Source organism: Ursus americanus, chromosome 17 (genome assembly GCF_024610735.1).
Source record: "Ursus americanus isolate L20-20 chromosome 17, mUrsAme1.1.p, whole genome shotgun sequence".
In the NCBI taxonomy this organism is placed as follows: domain Eukaryota; kingdom Metazoa; phylum Chordata; class Mammalia; order Carnivora; family Ursidae; genus Ursus; species Ursus americanus.
In genome coordinates this window covers 17,282,691-17,303,551 of record NC_142143.1, presented here as the reverse complement: position 1 = coordinate 17,303,551, position 20,861 = coordinate 17,282,691, and the positions used below count along the sequence as shown (strand labels likewise).

The window sequence follows — 20,861 nt, the reverse complement described above, 5'->3', positions numbered from 1 at the left end:
ATGAGAAATCACTGGACTCGCCTCATTTGTTTCCCTTCTGTCAGGGATCACAGTTCTGCACTGCCTGTTGTCCAGTGTCTGAAAGTGTTGCCTGCTCTTTGGTTTTCTCATTGTTGAAAGCAGGAAGGTCATTCTGGTCCCTGATACACCATGATGGCTGTCTGTGGATGTCTGCCTGTACTTTTGATTCAGAATTCCAAGGGTTTACACTGAGAGTACATGCTGTAGAACCGCTTTCCTATTCGCATTTGAAAGACGCTCAATATCTTCGCACTGTTGAGGAGGACTGCAGCAGTGCTCATGCAGTGCATGGAGCCTTTTCTATACAGTGAATTGTTATTATAGATTTCTAAGAGTGGGCTTCTTGGCACAGAGGTAAAGAATGTTTTTATGGCTCTTAATCAGTATTACCTAATGGATTTTCCAAAGAAGTCTATTAATTCCTGTCACCAATATGAGACTATTAGCATGGGGTACACTCGTCTTGTTTTTGGCTGCTTTATAAAGGGAGGAAAAGTGTGTCCTTGTCATTAACCTCAGTTGGTAGATGGATGGAGAAGGCACACGAATTTATTCATGACTGGTCTTGCCAGACTTCAAACCTCTATTACAACTGTCACATGAGTTAATGGTTCCCAGTGTAGTAGGTTTATACCTGGGGTTGTGACTTCCCATACTTTTGGTAGAAATTTGTTAGTCTGCTTTCCCCTCTTGATTTTGAACGTTTTTGATGTATACCCTTTTTTGAGTTATAATTTCTCCTGTCTTGATTCTTTTCTTCATTTTGAAACAGTGTGACTATGAAAATGTTCCAACAACTGTGTTTACTCCTTTGGAATATGGTGCCTGTGGGCTTTCTGAGGAGAAAGCTGTGGAGACGTTCGGGGAAGAAAATATTGAGGTAAGTTATATTCTTTATGCCTATGTTAAGTTACAGCTGATTTTTGTTCAAAATTAAAAGTAATTTCAAGCATACAGAAAAGGTGAAAAATTGTACAAAGACCTTTCGTTAACCTGTAATCCAGATTCATGTATTGTCAACATTTTGCCCATTGGTTTTATACTTTTCATATTCTCTTTTTATCTCTCTGTGTCTATGTTTTTCCCTGCACCTTTTGAAAGGAAGTTAAATGCCCCTTTACTCCTAAATTCTTCAGTGTGTGTTTCTTGCGAACAGGCTATTTCTTAAGTAACCACGTTACAGTTACCACTTTTAGGAAGTTTAATGTTGATAGAATACTTGTATATGATCTTCCTTCCGTTTTTCAGTCTTGTCAGCTGACCCAGTAATACTTCCTTCTATTTTTTGAAGCCACTTTTATTGGTTCCTTTTATTATTAAAACAATATTGTTGGAAATACGAAAAATACAGGAAAATTCAAAGAAGACGACTAAAAATTAACAACATTTTGACCATTCTATTTGTGACAGTTGGGTTTTTTTGTACCCTTACCCTCTTCTAACTTTGCCACGGTTGAGGGACAGGCATATGAAATACATTATTTTTGTGTACACAGTGCCACCGAAAGGGACTGCTGCTTTAACTCATTCAGGAAAAAACTTTCTAGTAAAACCTTCCAGAGAACCAGATTGTAAATCAGAGTAAATTTTATGATATAAAAGCCTATTTTAAATCTCTTAATCTTTTTTATTATTATACACATTAGCAGTAACATGTAATATCTTGGCCTATTAGTACCACGGGAGTAGCATTTTCTGATTATAAAAATAGTATATCCTCATTATAGGAAGTTTGAAATATTAGGAAAATATAAAAAAAGGAAATTGTAATTCATGAAGAGATCACTGCTGTTAATATTTTGGCGTATTTCCTTTTAGTCTCTTTCTAAGTGTTTATGTGTTTGTATATTGTATATATGTACATATGTGTGTATGCATAATTGTAGGTACATACGTCTTATTTTTTTTTAAGTGTCATTAAGTTATGTGCAGTTTGTGTTCTGTTTTACAGTTAATGTTAGGTCATGAGCATTTCACCCTAAAAACAGCATTTTTAAAAATGACATGTATTTTTGGATGCTGTAAAAATAGGACAGTGAACATCTTCATAATTCACTGTATTTCTCTGGTTATGTTCTGAATATAGATTCCTATCAAACGTTTCTTATGTTTTAAGATTCTTAATGTATATTCCATATTTCTTGGCAAGCTTTGGCTTTCATTTTATTAGAATTTGCATTTTTCATTAATAAAGTAATGCATTTGGGGTACCTGGGTGGCTCAGTCGGTTAAGCATCTGCCTTCAGCTCAGGTCATGATCCCAGGGTCCTGGGATCGAGCACCACATTGGGCTGCCTGCTCAGCAGAGAGCCTGCTTCTCTCTCTCCTCCCCGCTTGTGCTCTCTCTCATTATCTCTCTCTCTCTCTCTCAAATAAAATCTTCAAAAAAAGAAAAAATAAAAGTAATGCATTTGGGTTGAAATTTTGAAAATGGAAATAGGAAACAGTTACCCATAAACTTATATCTGTAGCACAGATGTTAGCAATTTGGGGTAATTTCTTTATTCATCATTTCCCTGTATAATTGTTGCGATACTATGACACTATATATCAGTTTTGTAACCCACATTTTTAAAAAATTTCACATTGTATTACAGCATCAAAGAACACTTATTATAATGGCTACATAATCAGTATGTTTTTAAAAGGGAGCCAACCATATATGTTTTGAATTGAGGCTAGCAGCTTCAGGTGGAAAAAAAATCCCTGTAGTCACCCACGCTTAAGTTCATGAAGCATCAGTCAAGATACTTGCGTCCTTCCACCTCTCATCTTCCCTCCCTCCCTCCCTCCTTCTCTTCTTCATTGCTTTTGGTGAATAATGCCAAAATAGGAATGTCTTTGGCAGCATCAAGCAAGGAACTGGATAATTGCTATAATTGTTCCTGGCACCTTACTTGTTTCTTGCCCAAAGTTGTCATTCCTATGCAAGATAGTGTTAGGTTTTTTTTATTTCTTTTTTCTTTTGTTTTTTTGATGTAAGACAGCAAGTAATTACCTGGCTTCTTTCTCTCATTTGCTTGCTTTTTGTTGTTATTATTACTTAAGGTTTACTATTCCGAGGTTGAGATATAATTAAGGGATGAGCTTATAGCAAAGGGGCCTGACAAGTTTAAGGTTATTTATCTTCTGACCAAATTCCTATTTATTCCATGAGTTTTATTGCTTAATGAAAGTCTAAGTATCAAAGAGCTTCCAATGTTTTTAATCCACGGCTGGTGTTTGACAAACATACTTCTTAAGATAATGGGTCTTAAATTGTGTGTATATCTTCTCAGGTTTACCATAGTTACTTCTGGCCATTGGAGTGGACGATTCCATCAAGAGATAACAACAAATGTTATGCAAAAATAGTCTGTAATATCAATGACAATGTAAGTGAAATCCTCATTGAATCCTTTTTTCCAGTAATTTCATTGTTTTTTTTTTTTTTTTTTTAAGATTTTATTTATTTATTTGACAGAGAGAGCCAGCCAGCGAGAGAGGGAACACAGCAGGGGGAGTAGGAGAGGAGGAAGCAGGCTCCCAGCGGAGGAGCCTGATGTGGGGCTCGATCCCACAATGCTGGGATCACGCCCTGAGCCGAAGGCAGACGCTTAACAACTGCGCTGCCCAGGCGCCCCTCATTGTGTTTTTAACATGTAGTTCTGTTTTGATCACATGATGGACATTGCATTCCTTTAGTATTTTACATGTTGGTCTGCCCAGCCGCGTGGACACTGAAGGCAAGGGCCATGGTGACGCTCCTTGGTCTGCACTCAGCGTCAGCAGCACAGGGCCCTGCACATGGCCGGCACGACCTTGCCAAGCGCAGACCACAGAGGCAACTTGAGAACTGTGTGTGTTCATGAAAGGGAAGCCATGAAGTCAGTGACTTCTAGAAATAATGAGAAAATATAAAAGAACAGGAGGAACACACCTTTGTATCCTGGGCTGCTGGCGCTAATGAAAAAGGTGTAACGGGGAAGAGCTCTTAATTGGGTTCCGATTTAAGATTTCATTGCGGGCTGCTGCATGTAACAGCCGGTAACTAAATGCCTGTGGGCAGACTCCTTGACCTCAAGGACTTGTTTCCATACCTACAAAGTGATTGAAGACATGCTTGGTTTTCTTTTTTGGCTGCTAGTCCCATACTCAGAACACATGTATGCACACACATACTTGTGGATTAAATCTGATGAGAACTGGTATTTTTAACTTAGCTGGGATCTTACCTTTAAAAAAAAAAAGGCCTGAGTAAAAATGTAAATCATGCTAAAGAATCCATGGTTAAAAGCCAAATAAACTCACACTTTTCTTGTTTTGCGATTTGAATATAATTAAGCCACGTATCCTGTTGAGAAACTACTGCTTCAGACAGTAGTGCAGGGAAACTTGGATCTTCTACAAAAAAGGCCATCCTGGATGCATTTAATAAGTGAATGTGTGAGGATGCAGTTGACGTAAAGAACAATTTTATGCAATTTTTTCCTTTGCAGATACAGGTTTTATTATTAAAACACGTTAGCTATCATGCTGCTGTAGACGAAAGGAGAAAATGTCTGATGTCCTCACTGGCTGTCTGATATCTGCCTCTAGCAAGAGAGAGTTCAGTTGCATGTTGCATTTAGCAATCAATGAAACCTCCACATTTTCCTTCAGACCAAGCAAGTCTGTTTTAACTGTATGCGGTTTGTCTTTTTTGTCACTGTTGTGTCATTTGTTCAAATAACGCTTTAAGAAAAAAAAAAAGATTATTTGAGAGAGAGCATGTGAGAGAGAGAGAGCAAGAGAGAGCACAAGTAGGGCGAGCAGCAGAAGTGGGCTCCCTGGACCCTGGGATCGTGACCTGAGCTGGAGGCAGATGCTTAACTGACTAAGCCACCCAAGTGCCCCTCAAATAACACTTTCTAAATATAATATGAAAAATAGTTTCCACTACTAATGAACCCATCTTAATTAAAATAGTTGAGGCCGTAAGGAGGGTAATACCATTTTTGATTATTTTCATAGACAAAGGTAGTATTAGAAAAGATGAATACTTGTCATTGTTCTTTTGTCATGAGCAATCTTAGACAAAAGCATGCTTCTAGAACTTGACCATCCTTGGGGCATATGCTTTATTCATTTTGAGTCAGCCGCTTCACAGTGTCTACCTGTGCTTGGTTTTCCCAGTGTTTATTATCTGCTAGGTTTTTATTCTTTTCATATGCTGTTCTTTTATATGAAATATTTGACATTTACAGGAAGATAGGGAAAGTACCCACCATCCAGTTTCAATGAATGTTAACATTTTGGTGTGTTTGCTTCAGAGCTTTTCTCTAGTAAGAGAGAAACCATCACAGAGGAAATTTATAACAGGCACTTACTCTGTACCATGCACCGCGCAGTACTTGGAGGTTTACATGTATTAACTTGGTTAATTCTTTTACAATCCTGTGAGGTGTGTACTCTTATTATCCCCTTTCTGTTGGTGAGGAAACTGAAGCACGTGGAGGTTAAGTAATTGTGCTCAGGTCACTTACCTAGTTAATGGCACTTACCTAATCCCAGGCGGTGTAGATCCCATGCTCTTTAGCATTACCCTATGCCTGTGTAGTCTTTTGTATTCCTTCTCAATCTCATACTCTTTACCCCTTGCCCCAGACGCAACACTGTTTTGAAGTGAGTGTCTCATCTGGTTACTTTTTTACATTTGCTGCCTATTATGTAGCCATAAACATTAAGCATCGTGGCTTAAGATATCCTCAGCTAAAAATAGAAGCCTGCAACTTTTTAAAAAATCTCTTTCTTTGAATCTATCCATATTATTAAACGTAAAGCTAGTGTATTTTAAGTGCAGTGTGTTTGGTGCTTTATCCATATGCTAAACCCCCGATGGGCAGGATGAGCAGCGTTAAGAGTTCAACGAGGGATATATTACAGTACTTCGGCAACAGGACGACCTTCCTGATTGTTTTCCAGGCAGCGACTGAACCTTAGATAAGGCTGTGCGCGGCGCAGCCTGAGTTGCCTTATCTGTGGTAAGGAGGTTGGGCTAGATAGTAGAGCTCTGTCACGCAGTCTGAACATCAGAATGCATCAGATTTCTTTGCCCTTGGCAGAGGTAGCTGGAGTCCGGGATTCAGAGTTTATTCAGAGTTGCCAGCATTTTTCTGTTGGTCTCAGCAATGTTTTCAGATTGGAAGAGTCTTAAGTCTAACTGTGCTGTCTAACCCCAAAGCCTTAGTTGAAATGATTTTTAAATTTAAACAACTGTTTCTATTTATTTTTTTCCAATTTTAATTTTTTAAAAAGACTTAGTTATTTGAGAGAGAGAGTGAGAGAGTGGGTGATGCTAGGGAGAGGGAGAGAGGGAAACCCAAGCAGATTCTATGCTGAGCGTAGAACTCAACGTGAGGCTCAACCTTACAACCCCGAGATCATGACCTGAGCCTAAACCAAGAGTTGGACGCTTTAACCGACTGTGCCTCCGAGGTGACCGTAGATTTTTACTTTTTGAAAGTAATCTCTACACCCAACGTGGGGCTCAAATGCACAACCCCAAGGTATCAAGAGTTGCATGCTCTACTGACTGAGCCAGCCAGGCACCCCGAAATGACTGCTTTTAAATGTTACAGCTATCGCAAATAGTGTATCTGGAGCTCTGAGACAACCAGACAGAGGAGATGAGGACAGAACTGCCCTTTGAAAACATTTTCCAGAATGTTTTGGTACTTATGGAGTTGCAGACATGTTTGCTTTTAATGATTTTCTTCCTTATCGCTCAAGGCCGGCTCCTGTGTCTCCCTTCTTGTTTGCTGTAACACCACACTCCACTGGGCCATGTTGGAGTATCTTCAGCGTAAATCACTTTTAGCAAGTGTTAATGAAGTCTTTGATCATTTCTGAACAGGGTTTTTTAGAATAGACTAGGTTCATATTCTAGGTTGTTAAGGGGGAAAGAATCAGTATAACCCTATTCTTTATTTTACATCTTAGGAACGTGTTGTGGGCTTCCACGTACTGGGTCCAAATGCTGGAGAAGTGACACAAGGCTTTGCAGCTGCCCTCAAGTGTGGACTGACCAAAAAGCAGCTGGACAGCACCATCGGAATCCACCCCGTGTGTGCAGAGGTGGGTCCCCTGCACCTTGACAGCTCTGTTTTAAAGTGCACAACAGCACCTGGCTTGCAAGTGGCAAGTCCAGGACTCTGACGTTACTGTCTTTCTGCTGTAGTTGGGCTACTTCTGGACCTCCTTACAGTTTAATTCATGATCTAATACCTCAAAAGGAACCTTGTCTCTAGAAGCAATTTTTCCTTTTTCAAATACCTTTGTTCCTCGCGTGAACTGGATAGTAGTTTCATGCTAATGGTATAAATGATGGCAGTGATTTATTTACAGAGCTGTGCCTTAAATTTTTTATCACGCCTCCTAAATTATTTTCAGGGCAGTCAGTGACTAGTGCCATTCATACCCAGAAAGAGCTTCAATCCTTTTATCCCAGAGCTACCCCAAGGCTAAATGATGTTGTCTCCCTTTTTAGTTTTGGTATCAAAAGATGAGATTTGAAAGTGATGCTCTTAAAAGATCAAGCAAAAATGACAGGAGAAGTGAAAGTTGACTGCTCTGGGCCTCTGGGTGTCAGTATTTGTTCGTGCTTGTCCGGGATCGTGCAAGAGTTGGATATTGTCGTGCTTACTGTGAAGCAGGCCTTGGCAACCAAAAGTGTGCCTACTTTGGAGACCATGGTGAAGGTTGGAGGAGGTAGCTGTGTTAGACCAGCGTAGCTATGGAGCTGAAAACTGTAGCTGTTATCTGGCCACCAGAGTCCATGGTTTCCAGGGAGGGCGTGTACTTACACACACGTGTGCGCGCTCGTGCCCGATTTCATTCTGCGGCCTGTTACCTGGTTGGTCTTTGTTCTTTTTGCCCTCGCACAGCTGTACTCTGCTGAGTGTCAGACTGTCGGCTTCAAGACCTGGAAAGATTTTTCTTTTTTCTTTCTGCTTTGCCTTTTCTATGATTAGGGATAGGGCCCTCCTCTGTATTAATATGCACCTGGCTGGGATGGAAGCATGAAATATTAACATGTTTAGTGACCAGGGCGTTTGTTATTCATAGAAAACGGCTGTTTTTGTGAAATAAAACTAAACTTCTAAAAATATGACCCCAGCATTGAAAAGAGTCCAGATTGAAGCTCTTAAAAAAAGTATAATATGTGTTTTTTGTTCGGTGTAATGACTATCGCTTAGGGAAGGAAGCAACTAACTTCGTTTCTTTCAAAAACACTTTCAGTGTGATAAATATTAGCATATAATATGATGCTTTAAGAAGATCAAGCTGACATAACCAAGTGCCCCACACCGGGTGGCCTAACACAACAGAGGTTTATTCTTGCGTAGTTCTGGAGTCTGGAAGTCTGCAATCAAGGTGTTAGGGCCACGCTCCCTCTCAAGGCTCTCGAGAAGAATCTTGCCTGGCCTCTTCCAGCTCTTGGTGGTTGCTGGCAGCCCTTGGCTGTCCTGGCTCAGTCCTGCGTTGCTGCAATCTCTGCTTCCGTCTTCACGTGCATGGCCTTGCGTCCTGCGTGTTTGGGCCTGGATTCCCTTTATTAGGACATCAGCCGTTGGATTAGGGCCTGCTCAGTCCAGCTGACCTTATCCAAATAAGGTCGTGTTAACAGGTACCGGGGGCTAGGACTTGAGCATATCTTTCTGGGAGACTTAACCCACAACAGTGAGTGTATTTAAAACTTTATCTTGGATTGGTTTCTAAAAACTGTAGCAGTCATCTCTGACATGGATGAAAAGATGACTTCTCAACTTAGATATGTGAGTGTCTAACTTTTTAAATCTGAGTTTAGGTCTCAATGGACTGGTAAAAAGACTGACTGCCCCACCCGCGTGGTTGTGTTGTGTGATGGCCCAGCAGTGGCGAGTGGGTGGCATCTGGCAGGATGGCTGCCAGCTGGGCAGAGAGATGCGCCGAAGAGGCAGGCATCTTCCCGAGGCTCTGCTGCAGGGAGGTCAGCCAAAGGCCTGTTCTCGCTGATACAGCTGGCGCATCTGGGGGCCTTCGTAAGCATTTGCTGCTGTGTGGCTCCATCTGTTGGTTCTCTTATGACTTTGAAGCTTGGAGGCTGAAACTTTCTCTGATTTGATAAGGCTTCAAATTTTTTTTTTTTCCAAGCTGGTGGTTGATTAATGAGAGAAAAATTGGGGGCTCTGTCACTCTGCAAACACATTTGTTGTGCAGTTATGTGTGTAGCATTGTGCTGGGCACTTGTGGGGCTAGAGCAGTGGTTTAAGATGAGATTAAGGAAGAGCAGGAGGCCACTGAGTGAAGGACCGTTTGCAGTTCAGTGTGAGGGGCCCCCAGATCAGGGTCGGTCCAAAGTGGTGTCTGGCGTAGGGATGCTGGGCAGGACGGTTGAGGAGGTAGTTCTCGTCCATGACGAGTAGAATGTGTTCATAGTTAGCCAGTCAGAGGGGATACCAAAGACCTGGCCCCTGTGGGAGAGAGCGTGTTCCTTCACGGAACGGGAAGGTCCTCAGTATCTGGAGCTTGAAGAGCCCAGAGAGAGGTGAAAAAAAATTATGCTAGAGAAGTAGGTAGGAAGGTCATGGCCTTGTAAACCAAGGCAGGGTGTTTGGGCTTTATCCTGGGGGCATGAGGGTTCTGCTGGGAGAAGGCTAGCGCGGGGGTTACGTGATCAGATGCACGTGGAGAGAAATCCCTGACTGTTTTGTGGCATTGGACTTACTGGACCACAGCAGGCACATCCAGAAGTAAGAGAGGAGGAGGTACTGGACATCGAGAGACCTTGATACATTTGGGAGAGAAATAGGAGGTGGGCTTTATGGTGCTTGCCAACTGACGGTAAGTGGGAGAGGGAAGAAGTGGGAGTGATTGACAGCTGTGGCTTGAAGCAGGAAGCGGCAGCAGAAGCAGGTTCCAGGGAACCACAGATAGTGCTGACTTTCATCAGGCTTTCCTCTGTGTGTCAGGCACTCTGCTGTCTACAAAGTCCTTACAAGAATTCCGTGGGTCGGGGGCAGTTGTAGCTCCATTTGACAGATGGGGAAATGGAGGATAGGGAGGTTGAATAACTTGTCCATGGTTCTCCAGCTTGGAACTGACAGAACTAGGATTCAAACCCAACCAGTGTGCCTCCGAGACACCGCTATGCAAATGGTATTCCACTTGCTTGTCCCTTCTATGGTATCGGACATAGAATTTTAAAAATGGATATGATTTTCTGGTGGCAACACGAGTGTGTGGAGACACAGAGCTGGATTGTAATCTCAGCAAAATCTCCGTGAGCCCGGCCACAGCGCCTAGCTTTTCAGCCGCCTTAGTTTCCACATGAACTAAAACAGAGTTGGTGCCGGAGTCATAGGGTTGGTGAGCAGCGCTGTGCAGAGTGTCTAGGCTGGGTTCTCCCGGGGCATTGCATTATTAGAAGATGCGGCTTCACTCAGGGTCGTCCTTATAGTATTTCTTAAAGGGGTGGGAAGGGATGCGTATTTTGAAAAAGCTCCTCTCCCGGGAGCCCTGCTGACTCAGTCAGAAGATCATGTGACTCTTGATCTCAGGGTCATGAGTTCAAGCCACATGTTGGGTGTGGAGGTTACTTAAAAAAATCATAAACTAAGGATATACTGTATGGTGACATAACATAATAAAAAATTATAAAAAAAATAAAATCATTTAAAAATTTATTTAAACTAAAAACAGAAACAAGAAAACAAAATAGTTCTTCCATTTCTCCCATCCCCCACCCGCCTTTTGCAACCACCAATCTGTTTTCTCTGGGAGCTTGTTTTGGTTTTTTTTTTTTTTTTTTTTTTAAGATTTTATTTATTTGTGAGAGAGTGAGCAAGAGAGAGAGCACAGGTGACAGCGGGGTGGGGAGGGGCAGAAGGGAGAGAGAGAAATAGACTCCCCCCCCACTGAGCAGGGAGCCTGATGCAGGACTCGATCCCAGGACCCTGGGATCAGGACCTGAACTGAAGGCAGATGCTTAACTGACTGAGCCACCCAGGCGCCCGTGCCCCATGTTGTTGTTGTTTGTTTGTTTGTGTTTAGATTCCACCATGAGAGAGACCCTGTGGTATTTGTTTTTCTCTGACTCGTTTCGTTTAGCATAATGCTCTTGAGGTCCATTCATGTTGTTGCAAGTAGTAAGATTTCATTTTTTTTATGGCCGAGTAATAGTCGTGTGTGTGTGTGTGTGTGTGTGTACTCACCACATTTTCTTTATCCACTGATGGACGTTTAGGTTGCTTCTAGATCTTGGCTATTGTAAGTAATGCTGCAGGGAACATGGGGGTTCAGATATATTTTCAAATCGTGTTTTATGTTTTTTGGGGGCTTTACATACCCAATATTGGAATTCCTGGATCATATTGATAGTTCTGTTTTTAATTTTTAAGGAACCTCCGTTTTGTTTGCTATAGTGGTTGCACCAACTTGCATTTCCACCACCAGTGCACAAGGGTTCCCTTTTCTTCACATTCTCGCCAACACTTAATTCTTTTCTTTTTGTTAGTAGCCATACTAACAGGTGTGAGGTGGTATCTCATTTTGGTTTTGATTTCATTTCCCTGATGATTAATAATGTGGAACATTTTTTCATGTACCCGTTGGCCATTTGGATGCCTTTGGAAAAATGTGTGTTCAGATCTACCTATTAATTGGATTTGATTTTTTGCTGTTGAGTTGTATGAATTCTTTGTGTATTTGAGATATTAGCCTCTTACTCGGTAGATCCATGATTTACAATTATTTTCTTCCATTCGGGCACGAGAGGAGTGTTTTGTTTTTTTCCTCAGTGCGAACCACTTGCTCACAAATCAGATTTTTCTTCCTAACTCTGACTGTGGAAATAGTTTTTATAGCGTCTTAATCAAGGGAAAGTGAAATTTGATTTGTAGGCAATTTTCAGGGACTATTTTTTCTGTTAAATGGTAGGTCTGGCTTGGACAGTAAGTAAATTAGCTACTGGACCTGCTGTTTTTTCACGTCCAGCTTTATGCTATAGAGATGTTCTGCTCACAGTGTCCCCAGAGTGTTTGTTACCAGTCCCTATAAGATAAGATGGAAATGAAGAAGGGAGGGTAGGAACTTTACGAGCTATTTGACCATATCTGAGCTTGGCTTTTAGTTTTACATGCCTTTTAAAATTTCATTTTCTAATACGTTTTTATTGGATTTCACAAATGTCCGTCCATGGGTTGGATTAGAGGTAATAATAAGTTAAAAACTGGTCCTGAGCACTGTTTCAAAGTGTTCAGAAGTAGCCATAGCTCCGGGCCAGCTGTGGGTGGTTTGTGGAATGAATCACTGAGTGCTTTTCAGACCGTTTTGATAACATAACCTGGGCAGTTGAGCAACCAGCGTTTGGTTCTGAGGAGTAATTACTGAGAAAAGTTGACAGATTCCTCAGTTGAGGAATTACTCTGAAAGAAGGAGAGAGTACTCTTGTTTTGACTGAAATCTCTTTGGTGTCAGTACCGGGGGAGTCTTAACACCTGGAGCTCAGTAATGCATTAGCGTTATTCAGTGTGAAGATTGTGTGGTGGTAATTTATTCCGGATTTCTGAGCAGCAGTAATTGAATAGGAAACTGATTGCACATCATTTGGAGTAGTAATTTCAACTAATCAAGTTTATTTGTAGGGGAAAAATAATAGCTCAAGAAGAGAGAACATTAGGAAAGACCCCAGTGAAACGTTAAGTCAGTCTTAGTGCTGAGCATCAAAAGTTTTAATTGTCAACATAATTGCAGCCTGGAGTGGGGGGGCTTGTGAGACTGGGAGGTGGAGGCAGATGTGAATGTGAGGGGAGTGCCTACAGCAGCACTTGACCTTTGTAAGTGCTCTTCGTGTTGGTATAGAGAACCATGAGCCAGCGGCCTCCATGCTCATTTTTAAAATATGTGTTTTTATGAAAATTCTAAAGCGGCTATGTGCAAATAAAATCGTACAAAAATTGACCTTATTCTTTTTTTCATTTAGACTAATCAACGGTGGCACTTTGGCTTCTGCATATCTTTACCATAAGCATGTTATCAGTATGAGAAAAATAGACAGGAGCTCTTCTAAAAAAAAAAAATTTGTATTTTTGATGGGTTTTCTTTTCTTTCTTTCTTTCTTTTTTTTTTTTTTTTTTAAGACAGAGTGAGTTTGTGTGTGGGTGGGGGGGATGGCACAGAGAGAGAAGCCTGCACGGAGCCTGACTTGGGGCTCAGGCTCACGACCCTGAGATCATGACCTGAGCCGGACTCAAGAGTCTGATACTTAGCTGACTGAGCCACCCAGGAGCCCTGGGTTTCCTTTTCTTTCTTTCTTTTTTTTTTTTTAAAAGATTTTATTTATTTATTTGACAGAGACAGAGATAGCCAGCGAGAGAGGGAACACAAGCAGGGGGGAGTGGGAGAGGAAGAAGCAGGCTCACAGCAGAGGAGCCTGATGTGGGGCCCGATCCCATAACGCCGGGATCACGCCCTGAGCCCAAGGCAGACGCTTAACTGCTGTGCCATCCAGGCGCCCCGTGGGTTTCCTTTTCTATCCAAATCTCCTGCCAGTTCTATTTCTAAATTAATTCCTGAGAAGTAAAACATAAGCTTGTAAATTCAGAAGCCTGAAATTTGCTGTAATGTATTCACTAGCTCTTTATCTTTCTTCCTTTATAAAAATTGAAGCCAGTATATTTGATAGTATTTAAATTGCCCATGAGATCATCCCAACACAGCTATTTTCATTATCATGTATTGTCTTTCTGTCCTAGTCCACAGTTGCACATTTTTTTAAACAGAGGAATTTATTGCTTTTCAAAAGAGTTGTCATAGCTTATAGTGTCATCAGCATGAATTTAGTGCTAATGAAAATGTTGCAAAATTCAGTGTAGATAAATTTTTCTGTATTAGTAAAATAGGACTAACTTTCAAGGATTTTTGCATATCTTTGCTAACCTATTTTTTTTAAATGTGAATGATTCATATTTTCTTCTGGCTTCATATTTTTAATGTTTTAAAATACTGTCCATTATTACTTGGGTCTGAATTTTTTAAGGTGCTGATATATATATATTGGTATATGACAAGTAAAAAGGCTTTTTGTCACTACTTTAAGACTGAAATGGACCAAGGGTTTTTTTCTCAGTAATGTTCCTCTTTTACACGGAAGTTTTTCTCCTTTTATTGAAAAGTAGTTTTGATGCTGATTCCTGTTGCTTTGACCTAATAAGTCAAAGTGGCCTTGATTTCTTTGGTCTTTCCTCTTTATATTAAAAACCAGGAAACCAGTTATTTCTCAGGAATCAAAGAGGTAGCTGACCAAAGTTTGCCTGGGTGTCCAGGTTTGCCGACACGGTTAGGGGTCCTTGATGAGTCTTGCTTCCCCCGGGGACTCTCTCAGATAAGCCATGGCCTCCAGTCTCAGGAAGATGTTTAAGTGGCTGGAAAAGGTCAGCCTGGATGTAGGGGAGCACAGATGCATGCTACCGAAACTTACTGGTGTTTCCCTCCAGCCTACTTGGTGTGACCAAAAAGGTTTGGATTGAAACCTTAATTGTTCTCAATAACCAAATATGCTTCTAAATTTAATGAATTGAACACAAAGCCCTTTTGTGTCTTCATGACTGGGCAATACAGATGGACAGTTTGGGCGGTGTTCTTGTTTTGCTTATAAAAACAGGTCTCTTCCTTGCCATGGATCAGCTGCAACTCTGTTTCCATGCTCCCTTCACTCCAGGGCCCGGCTGGCAGAAGCAGCCCCTTCCCAGGGCATTTCTGGCTAGGTTGCAGAGGGGAAGGAGATGTAAGAGAGCACACCTTGGTGCTCACGGGTTTCAGAAGCAGCTCATCCCACTTCCATGCATGTCCCTGGCCACAAGCAAGACCTGGGCCCCTAACATCTGATAAGGCAAAAGTGTATAACGTGTGGTCCACACAAAAGGTCTTCATGGGGCACTCTGTTTTGGAAACTAGCAGAAACCTCCCAGTAGTCCAGTCAGAATGATAACACATGAATTAAGTATCAGTGTTAACACAAAGAGAAATCAGATATGACAAGAAAGAAGCTATATAAGACCTCATAATTGATTGGTTATCAGCAGGAATGGAGACAGAAGACGTAAGCATTCATTGCAGCTGCATGGCCTGGTAATGGCCTTCACTGAGAGGAGCTGGATTAAGGGAGGGGGAGGGTGCAGTCTTGGACAGGGTGAGTCTGAAGTGCCATCCAGGAGGAGGTGTTGGTTAGGTCTTACTGGTGGATAGTTCAGGAGGGACACAGTGGCTGGAGAGTCGGCACCTTCATCTACCTAAAAGGGAGAGGCGACTGAATGAGACGGGTAGCGTGAGGGTGTCTGAAGGGGAAAGCTGGGGCGGAAGCCTGGGGCAGCACCTCCCGGCCTCAGTGGCAGCACTGGTGCAGCACACTGGAGTAAACAGTAGGTGCTAAGCTGCACAGCTGGCCCACAGGCCGGGGGAGATGGGTGTTCAGCACGCCTCCGTGCCGCGGTGCGCAGAGCCACGGTCATTCTCGTGGGACAAGAAGAGGAAAGAGTTGTTAAAGGGAGGTGAGGTGGATGACAAGAAGTGCTACAGAGGGCGATGTGAAGGGAATACTGCAAGGTGCTCTCGGGGTTTGGCAGCCATAGGGTCCTGATGACCCACAGGCGTGGCAGGGACCATGCCAGATATCAGTGAAATGAGGACTCAAAATAGACCGTAAGTACCAACAACTTAAGATTTAGTGTGTAAAGAGGATAAGAAATGGTGGTGGTGGAGGTGATCATAAGGCCGAGGGGGAATTGTTTTAGGATAAATGCAATGTGAGCTTGTTTAAAAGCCAAGAAGGAAGAAAGAATGGAAAAGGCGAGGTTAAGAATAAAGTGTGGGTTCAGGTGATACATGAAATAACGTGAGGGGTGGGATCCAAAGCCCAGCCTGGCAGGTGGAGGGGCTCATAAGAGTAGGCTAGCCCTGGGTGGGGAGTGGCAGGTGGTGGCGGGAAAAGCTGTTCCCCTCTGGTTGCATTTCCCCGAGCTGGAAGAACCTCCGGGAACATTTTTGTAGTGTAGGGCTGCTAGGGACAGAGTCGCTTAGCTTTCGTCTGTCTGAAATGTCTTCACTTTGCTTTCTTCATGGAAGGAAAGTTTTGTTGACCATAGAATTCTAGGTTGACAGGTTTTGTTTGTTTGTTTGTTTTTCCATTATTTAGCACTTTGAATCTGTGCCAGGTACCTGGGTTTTGTTTTCCTCCTTTAAAGAAGACTGAGTTTTCTTGTGGTAGACAGTTAATGTCCTGGGGGATCATTTGATCCTTTGGAAGCTTGTTTTGAAGCTTTGTTAGGATGGTTAGAGAGCTTTTACTCTGGGGCCAGTAATGCTTAGCCCTGTTTTTAGATATGGCTTTCTGGGGTCTCTCCTGATGACTCCAGGGCCTCAGAAGTCTCTTGGTTGCAGTTGGTGTGAACTGGAACATCTCCCAGCCCTGAGTGGGTTCTGGTGCTGGTTCTCTGGCCTCCTGGGGCCCTGCCCCCTGGATGTGCACAGCTTGGTATTCAGGCAGAGATGAGGGGACAGCCTCCTCCAAGAGGCTGCCTCCTCTTGGGGATTCAGCCCCACAAATCCCGGCCACCTTGGCCTCCCCAGTCTCCACTCCGTCTCTCCAAGTCCCTGAGATATCTGTGTTCTCTCTGGGCTGCACCAGGGTCTTAGAGATGCTTCCGAGTAGAAAGCCAGGACGGTTGAAGGCTCACCTTGTTTCTCTTTTTTAGGGGAATGCAGTCCACTGCCTGTTGTCTGGTGTTTAAAGTAGTTGTTTCATGAATTTTGTCCAGAGAGCTAGCTGGTTTGGTATTCATGACTCCATTAGATCAGGAATGAAAGTCTGTTTCTAATGTGTAGGGGTATGTGTTTTTAAAAATCTTGACTGTAGGCTTCCTATTTGGAAAACCTACGAAGATGAGCAGCTGCTGGTTAGTTTACCATGCAGTAGACTTCTAGACTTTGCATTTTGCCAAGAATTCACAGTGCATTGCCTGCACTGGTGTTCCATAAGAAATTCTACTACAAGACAAGCCTGCATTAAAATGACTCACTTGGGACTCGGGCTAAAAATGAGATTCCTGGGCTCTACCCTAAATCTGCCATATTAAGATCAGCGTAATTTCTGTGTATTTTAATCTGTGAGTAGAGTTTGTTCACTGAAGTTCGAGAATCATTGTTTTGGTGAATAGACGCTCTTGAGCAGTAGACTGTAAAACAGCCGCCTGAAGATGTTAAGGCCCTAAGTCCACAAGCACCGGTTGTGTGTAGGGATGTGACAGGAGGCGGGCTCATCAGTCACTGCAGATAAGAGTTTCAGTTGGCCCCGCACCTTGGGACTCCAGTCACATAGGAGTGACACATATCCTCCAACCTAATCATTGTACCTCTCGCTGTGGGTGCAAGGAGACTGTTGGAATGTCAGAGCATATGGCAAGTAGCATGTCAGTAGTATAGGAGCCTGGGTGTTTAATTTGTAATATATTCACTGTTTGAATAATTGGGTTCTATAGTATACAGTATATATAGTATAGTATACTAGAGCAAATTGAATGCTATTCAGTGCAAAGTGGAAGAATTAGAGCTCTGTATCCATATGGGCGAATGAATTACAGAAGTGCAGGATGAAGCCAAGGAAGCAGGTGGCAGAAGAGTATGTATATCATTTTGCTATTTAGAGGTAAAGTTTTTAAAAACCCACAGAAGAAATGCAGGAAATGTAGAGGAGTGGTAAGCACTGACCGGGGGCGCACGTGGGGCTCTAAGCACATTTGTAGTCCCTGAGCTGAGTAGGCAGGCACATGGGTGTTTGGGTCAGTGGGACGCACCTTTCTGTACATCCAGAGTATTTCTTGTAGAGAATTGACAAGCAGCCGGGGTGATGCATTTAATTGCTCTAATCACCCTCATGGTAATAAAGTTGATATAAGCTAAATTTTCTTCTCTTTCACCTTGGTTTTAAAATGTTTTTTCCCCATTTATCTAGAGAAGCTGTGATAGCCTCGGTCATATTACTTTTCTCTTGTATGCATTTTAGGTAGTCCTCTAAGTCACTCTTGATAGATGTGGTGTTATCTGCACTGCTCCCTGTTACCTCACCTGCTCGGGTGTCTGAACATCTCCTGCTCTCTCCTCCCCGCAGGTATTCACGACTCTGTCGGTGACCAAGCGCTCTGGGGGAAGCATCCTCCAGACCGGCTGCTGAGGTTAAGCCCCAGTGTGGATGCTGCCGCCAACACTCCAGACCACTGCCGTGTTTCCTTGCCCAAATCCAAGGGGAAGTTTTAGGAAGGGTCTTGGGCTTTGGCACCTGCATGTCCTGTGCTCATGGCACCCAAGGCCCCCTTGGATCTCCCGGGTAGGAGGTGGTGGATGGAAGGCAGGCAGCGTCCCACTGGGGTCACCGTGATGGGCTGGAGCTGACAATCGGCAGTGCATCGGCGTGGTGCGTCCATGAAGTCGCTGGCCTCAAGCCCACGCGGTGGGCAGTGATGGAACAGCTGTCGAGCAGTTTTAGCCTGAGCTTCCCTTTCTGGGTTTGCTGATTCTCACTGTTAAGCTTTCACATGTTGATTCTTTTTTTCTTTTTTCCTCCAAGGTGTAAATGATACTAGAGATGAGACATGTTAGTAGTCGATTTTTGTCTAAAAGCAAGTCTTGGCTAGATTGTGCAAGTAAGGTGCCTTGTGCGTGGAAGGCATGATTTGGTCCCTTGGAGCCTGTGTAGGCTTGTCCCGTGCAAGAGAGCTGTCCTAGGATTCCCATGTCCCGTTCTCTGTGGCGGACCTTTGAGCAGTGTCTCCCCTGATGAGTTCTCTGTCCAGAACAAGTACATTTATGGTTGAATCTGGCCGCATTTGCTCCATGTGCTACATCACCGACTATTAGTTCTGTTCTGTTTAGGAAAGGAGATGGCTCCTTGGCCAGCCTGTTGGAAGTCATCCTCCCCTGCATGAACGTGCCGTAGAGGAGCATTCCCGCCGGGACTCGTCAGGGAGGCAGAGCGGCACCTTAAATGGGGAAAAACAATAAATGTTTTTCTTTATATAGTTTATTGTGTTGGTCTAAGCAGTAAGAAACATTTAACTTGTGTAATACTTTTTTGGGGTAACTCTAGCTTTAAACTAAAAACACAGACTATCACGGCCTTACTTTTCGGGTGTGTTTTGTATCTGTCCCTTCCTACGAGCTTCATTCATAGGAAAATAGGTCTTCCCACACTTATGGTTTAACTCTTTTGTGGTAATGCTTTTTTAAGGAAGCTATTAATGTCATAAGTTATTATTTTTGACCACAGGTGGATGTGAAGGATTTTCACTTAAAAACCAGATGGTTTTGACTTTTTCTGTTGGGTGAATGACTGGTCCTGGCGGAATCGTGGCCGGAGTGTTTATGCCCCGTTAGCATTCCAACTCGTAGTGTCACAGAGAGGGTTAGCTCTGCAGTTCTAGATTTCTGCGTGAATGTGCCGACTATTCCAGGGTTACGTGTGGGCCACCTTGTCTCCCTCCAAGTTGGATCTGAAACTTGCGCTGTGGCCGTCAGGCCTCCCGCCAGCAGGTCACCCCGCCTCAGCCCGGATTCTCAGTGGCAACACCGAGTGGCTGATTCGCAGTACATTTCTTGGTCACCTCAGGGAACTTCTGCGTCTGCTTGGCACTTAGCAGAGCGCCTAACCCTGCCCCACACGGCTCTGCCTCACGCCTTCACCCACGCGGTTCTATGAAGACCACGGGAAGGGAGGAAGGGGGAAACTGAGGCAGTTGACTGTGTTCAGTTTTATTTATTTTTTTAATCGTTTTTTCCTCCAAGCCTGCCAGTCTCAGAAGTTAGAACAGTAGGCAGTATGATATGTTTGTGCCTAATCATGTTGCAATTCTCTCTTCTTCGTGGAACGGAACGTTCAGCCCCCACAAGGAGGATTATACTTTATAGACTTGTCCTATTTAGATTCTATAATTGCCCACTGTACTGAGATTCATATTAAATTCTATGTATTTTGTTATATATCTTCTGGAAAAAAACAATGTGAAACATTAAAAGGTATTAATATCCACTCTGTGTGCCTTCTTATCGAGTGGTGGTCGCAGGATTCTTTGCCTGAGTGTCGAATAGAGTCCGGGCTTCGTGTCGACGATGGCGAGCACTCACTGCTGAAGAAGCAGCTTGGAGGCCGCTGAGGTTTACACTTTAGTGCTGTCGGCTTTTCGGATTCCGTTTTTCAGCTTACCCTGATTTGACTGCTCGGTCCAGATCTTTAGGGCAGCAACCCCCCCCCACCCCAGCTCCCTCTCAGCATTTGGTATGTCCTTGGCTGCACACCTCTGTCCCTTCCCCGCAGAGCAGTGTGCGGCTGTGTGATCCCTCCTTCCGCTCTGCGCCGAGCAGTCCTCGGGCATGGACCGACCGGTTATCGCCGTTGCAGCCTCCGGCCGGGGCCGGCACATCGCAGCCGTTCGGTCAGTGCTTACGTGAGCGCTGACTGTGGGCTCCATGTATCCGCTCGCGTGCGCTTCGTTTTCTTACGCATCGGTTGTTAAACAGGAACTCCTATTTTGTGTTAATCCTTCACCAAAACCCTCTACAAAGTATTTCTGTTCCATCCCGGGTGATTGCAGAGTATTCACAGCGATAGCCAAATGCAGGTTCCCACAGCCTGTGCCAGGCAGTGGGCTTGATGCGCACCGGCCGCCTTCCTGCTGCATCCTTCGTGCTTCATGCTTCATCCTTCCTCCTTCCTCCTTCATGCTTCATGCTTCATGCTCAGACCGCTCTGTTGGGAAGTGCTCCCATCCCCAGCCATTTCTGGATGGAGAAAC

At 43.5% G+C, this 20,861-nt stretch overlaps 1 protein-coding gene across 5 annotated transcripts in view; it reads left to right on the top strand.

Annotated features, from left to right (window-relative positions):
- TXNRD1 (thioredoxin reductase 1) overlaps positions 1-20,861 on the top strand; it is a 188,624-nt gene that overhangs the window by 90,761 nt on the left and 77,002 nt on the right. For 3 of the 5 annotated variants that reach the window (XM_087868798.1, XM_087868797.1, XM_087868796.1), the window contains 3 exons: positions 794-901; positions 3,300-3,395; positions 6,982-7,116. In XM_087868798.1, the coding sequence (XP_087724924.1) occupies positions 794-901; positions 3,300-3,395; positions 6,982-7,116 (339 nt within the window). Of the gene's footprint in view, positions 1-793; positions 902-3,299; positions 3,396-6,981; positions 7,117-18,184; positions 20,099-20,861 lie in introns of those variants that run through there. The other 2 variants (XM_045780056.2, XM_087868794.1) reach the window with 2 other exon arrangements.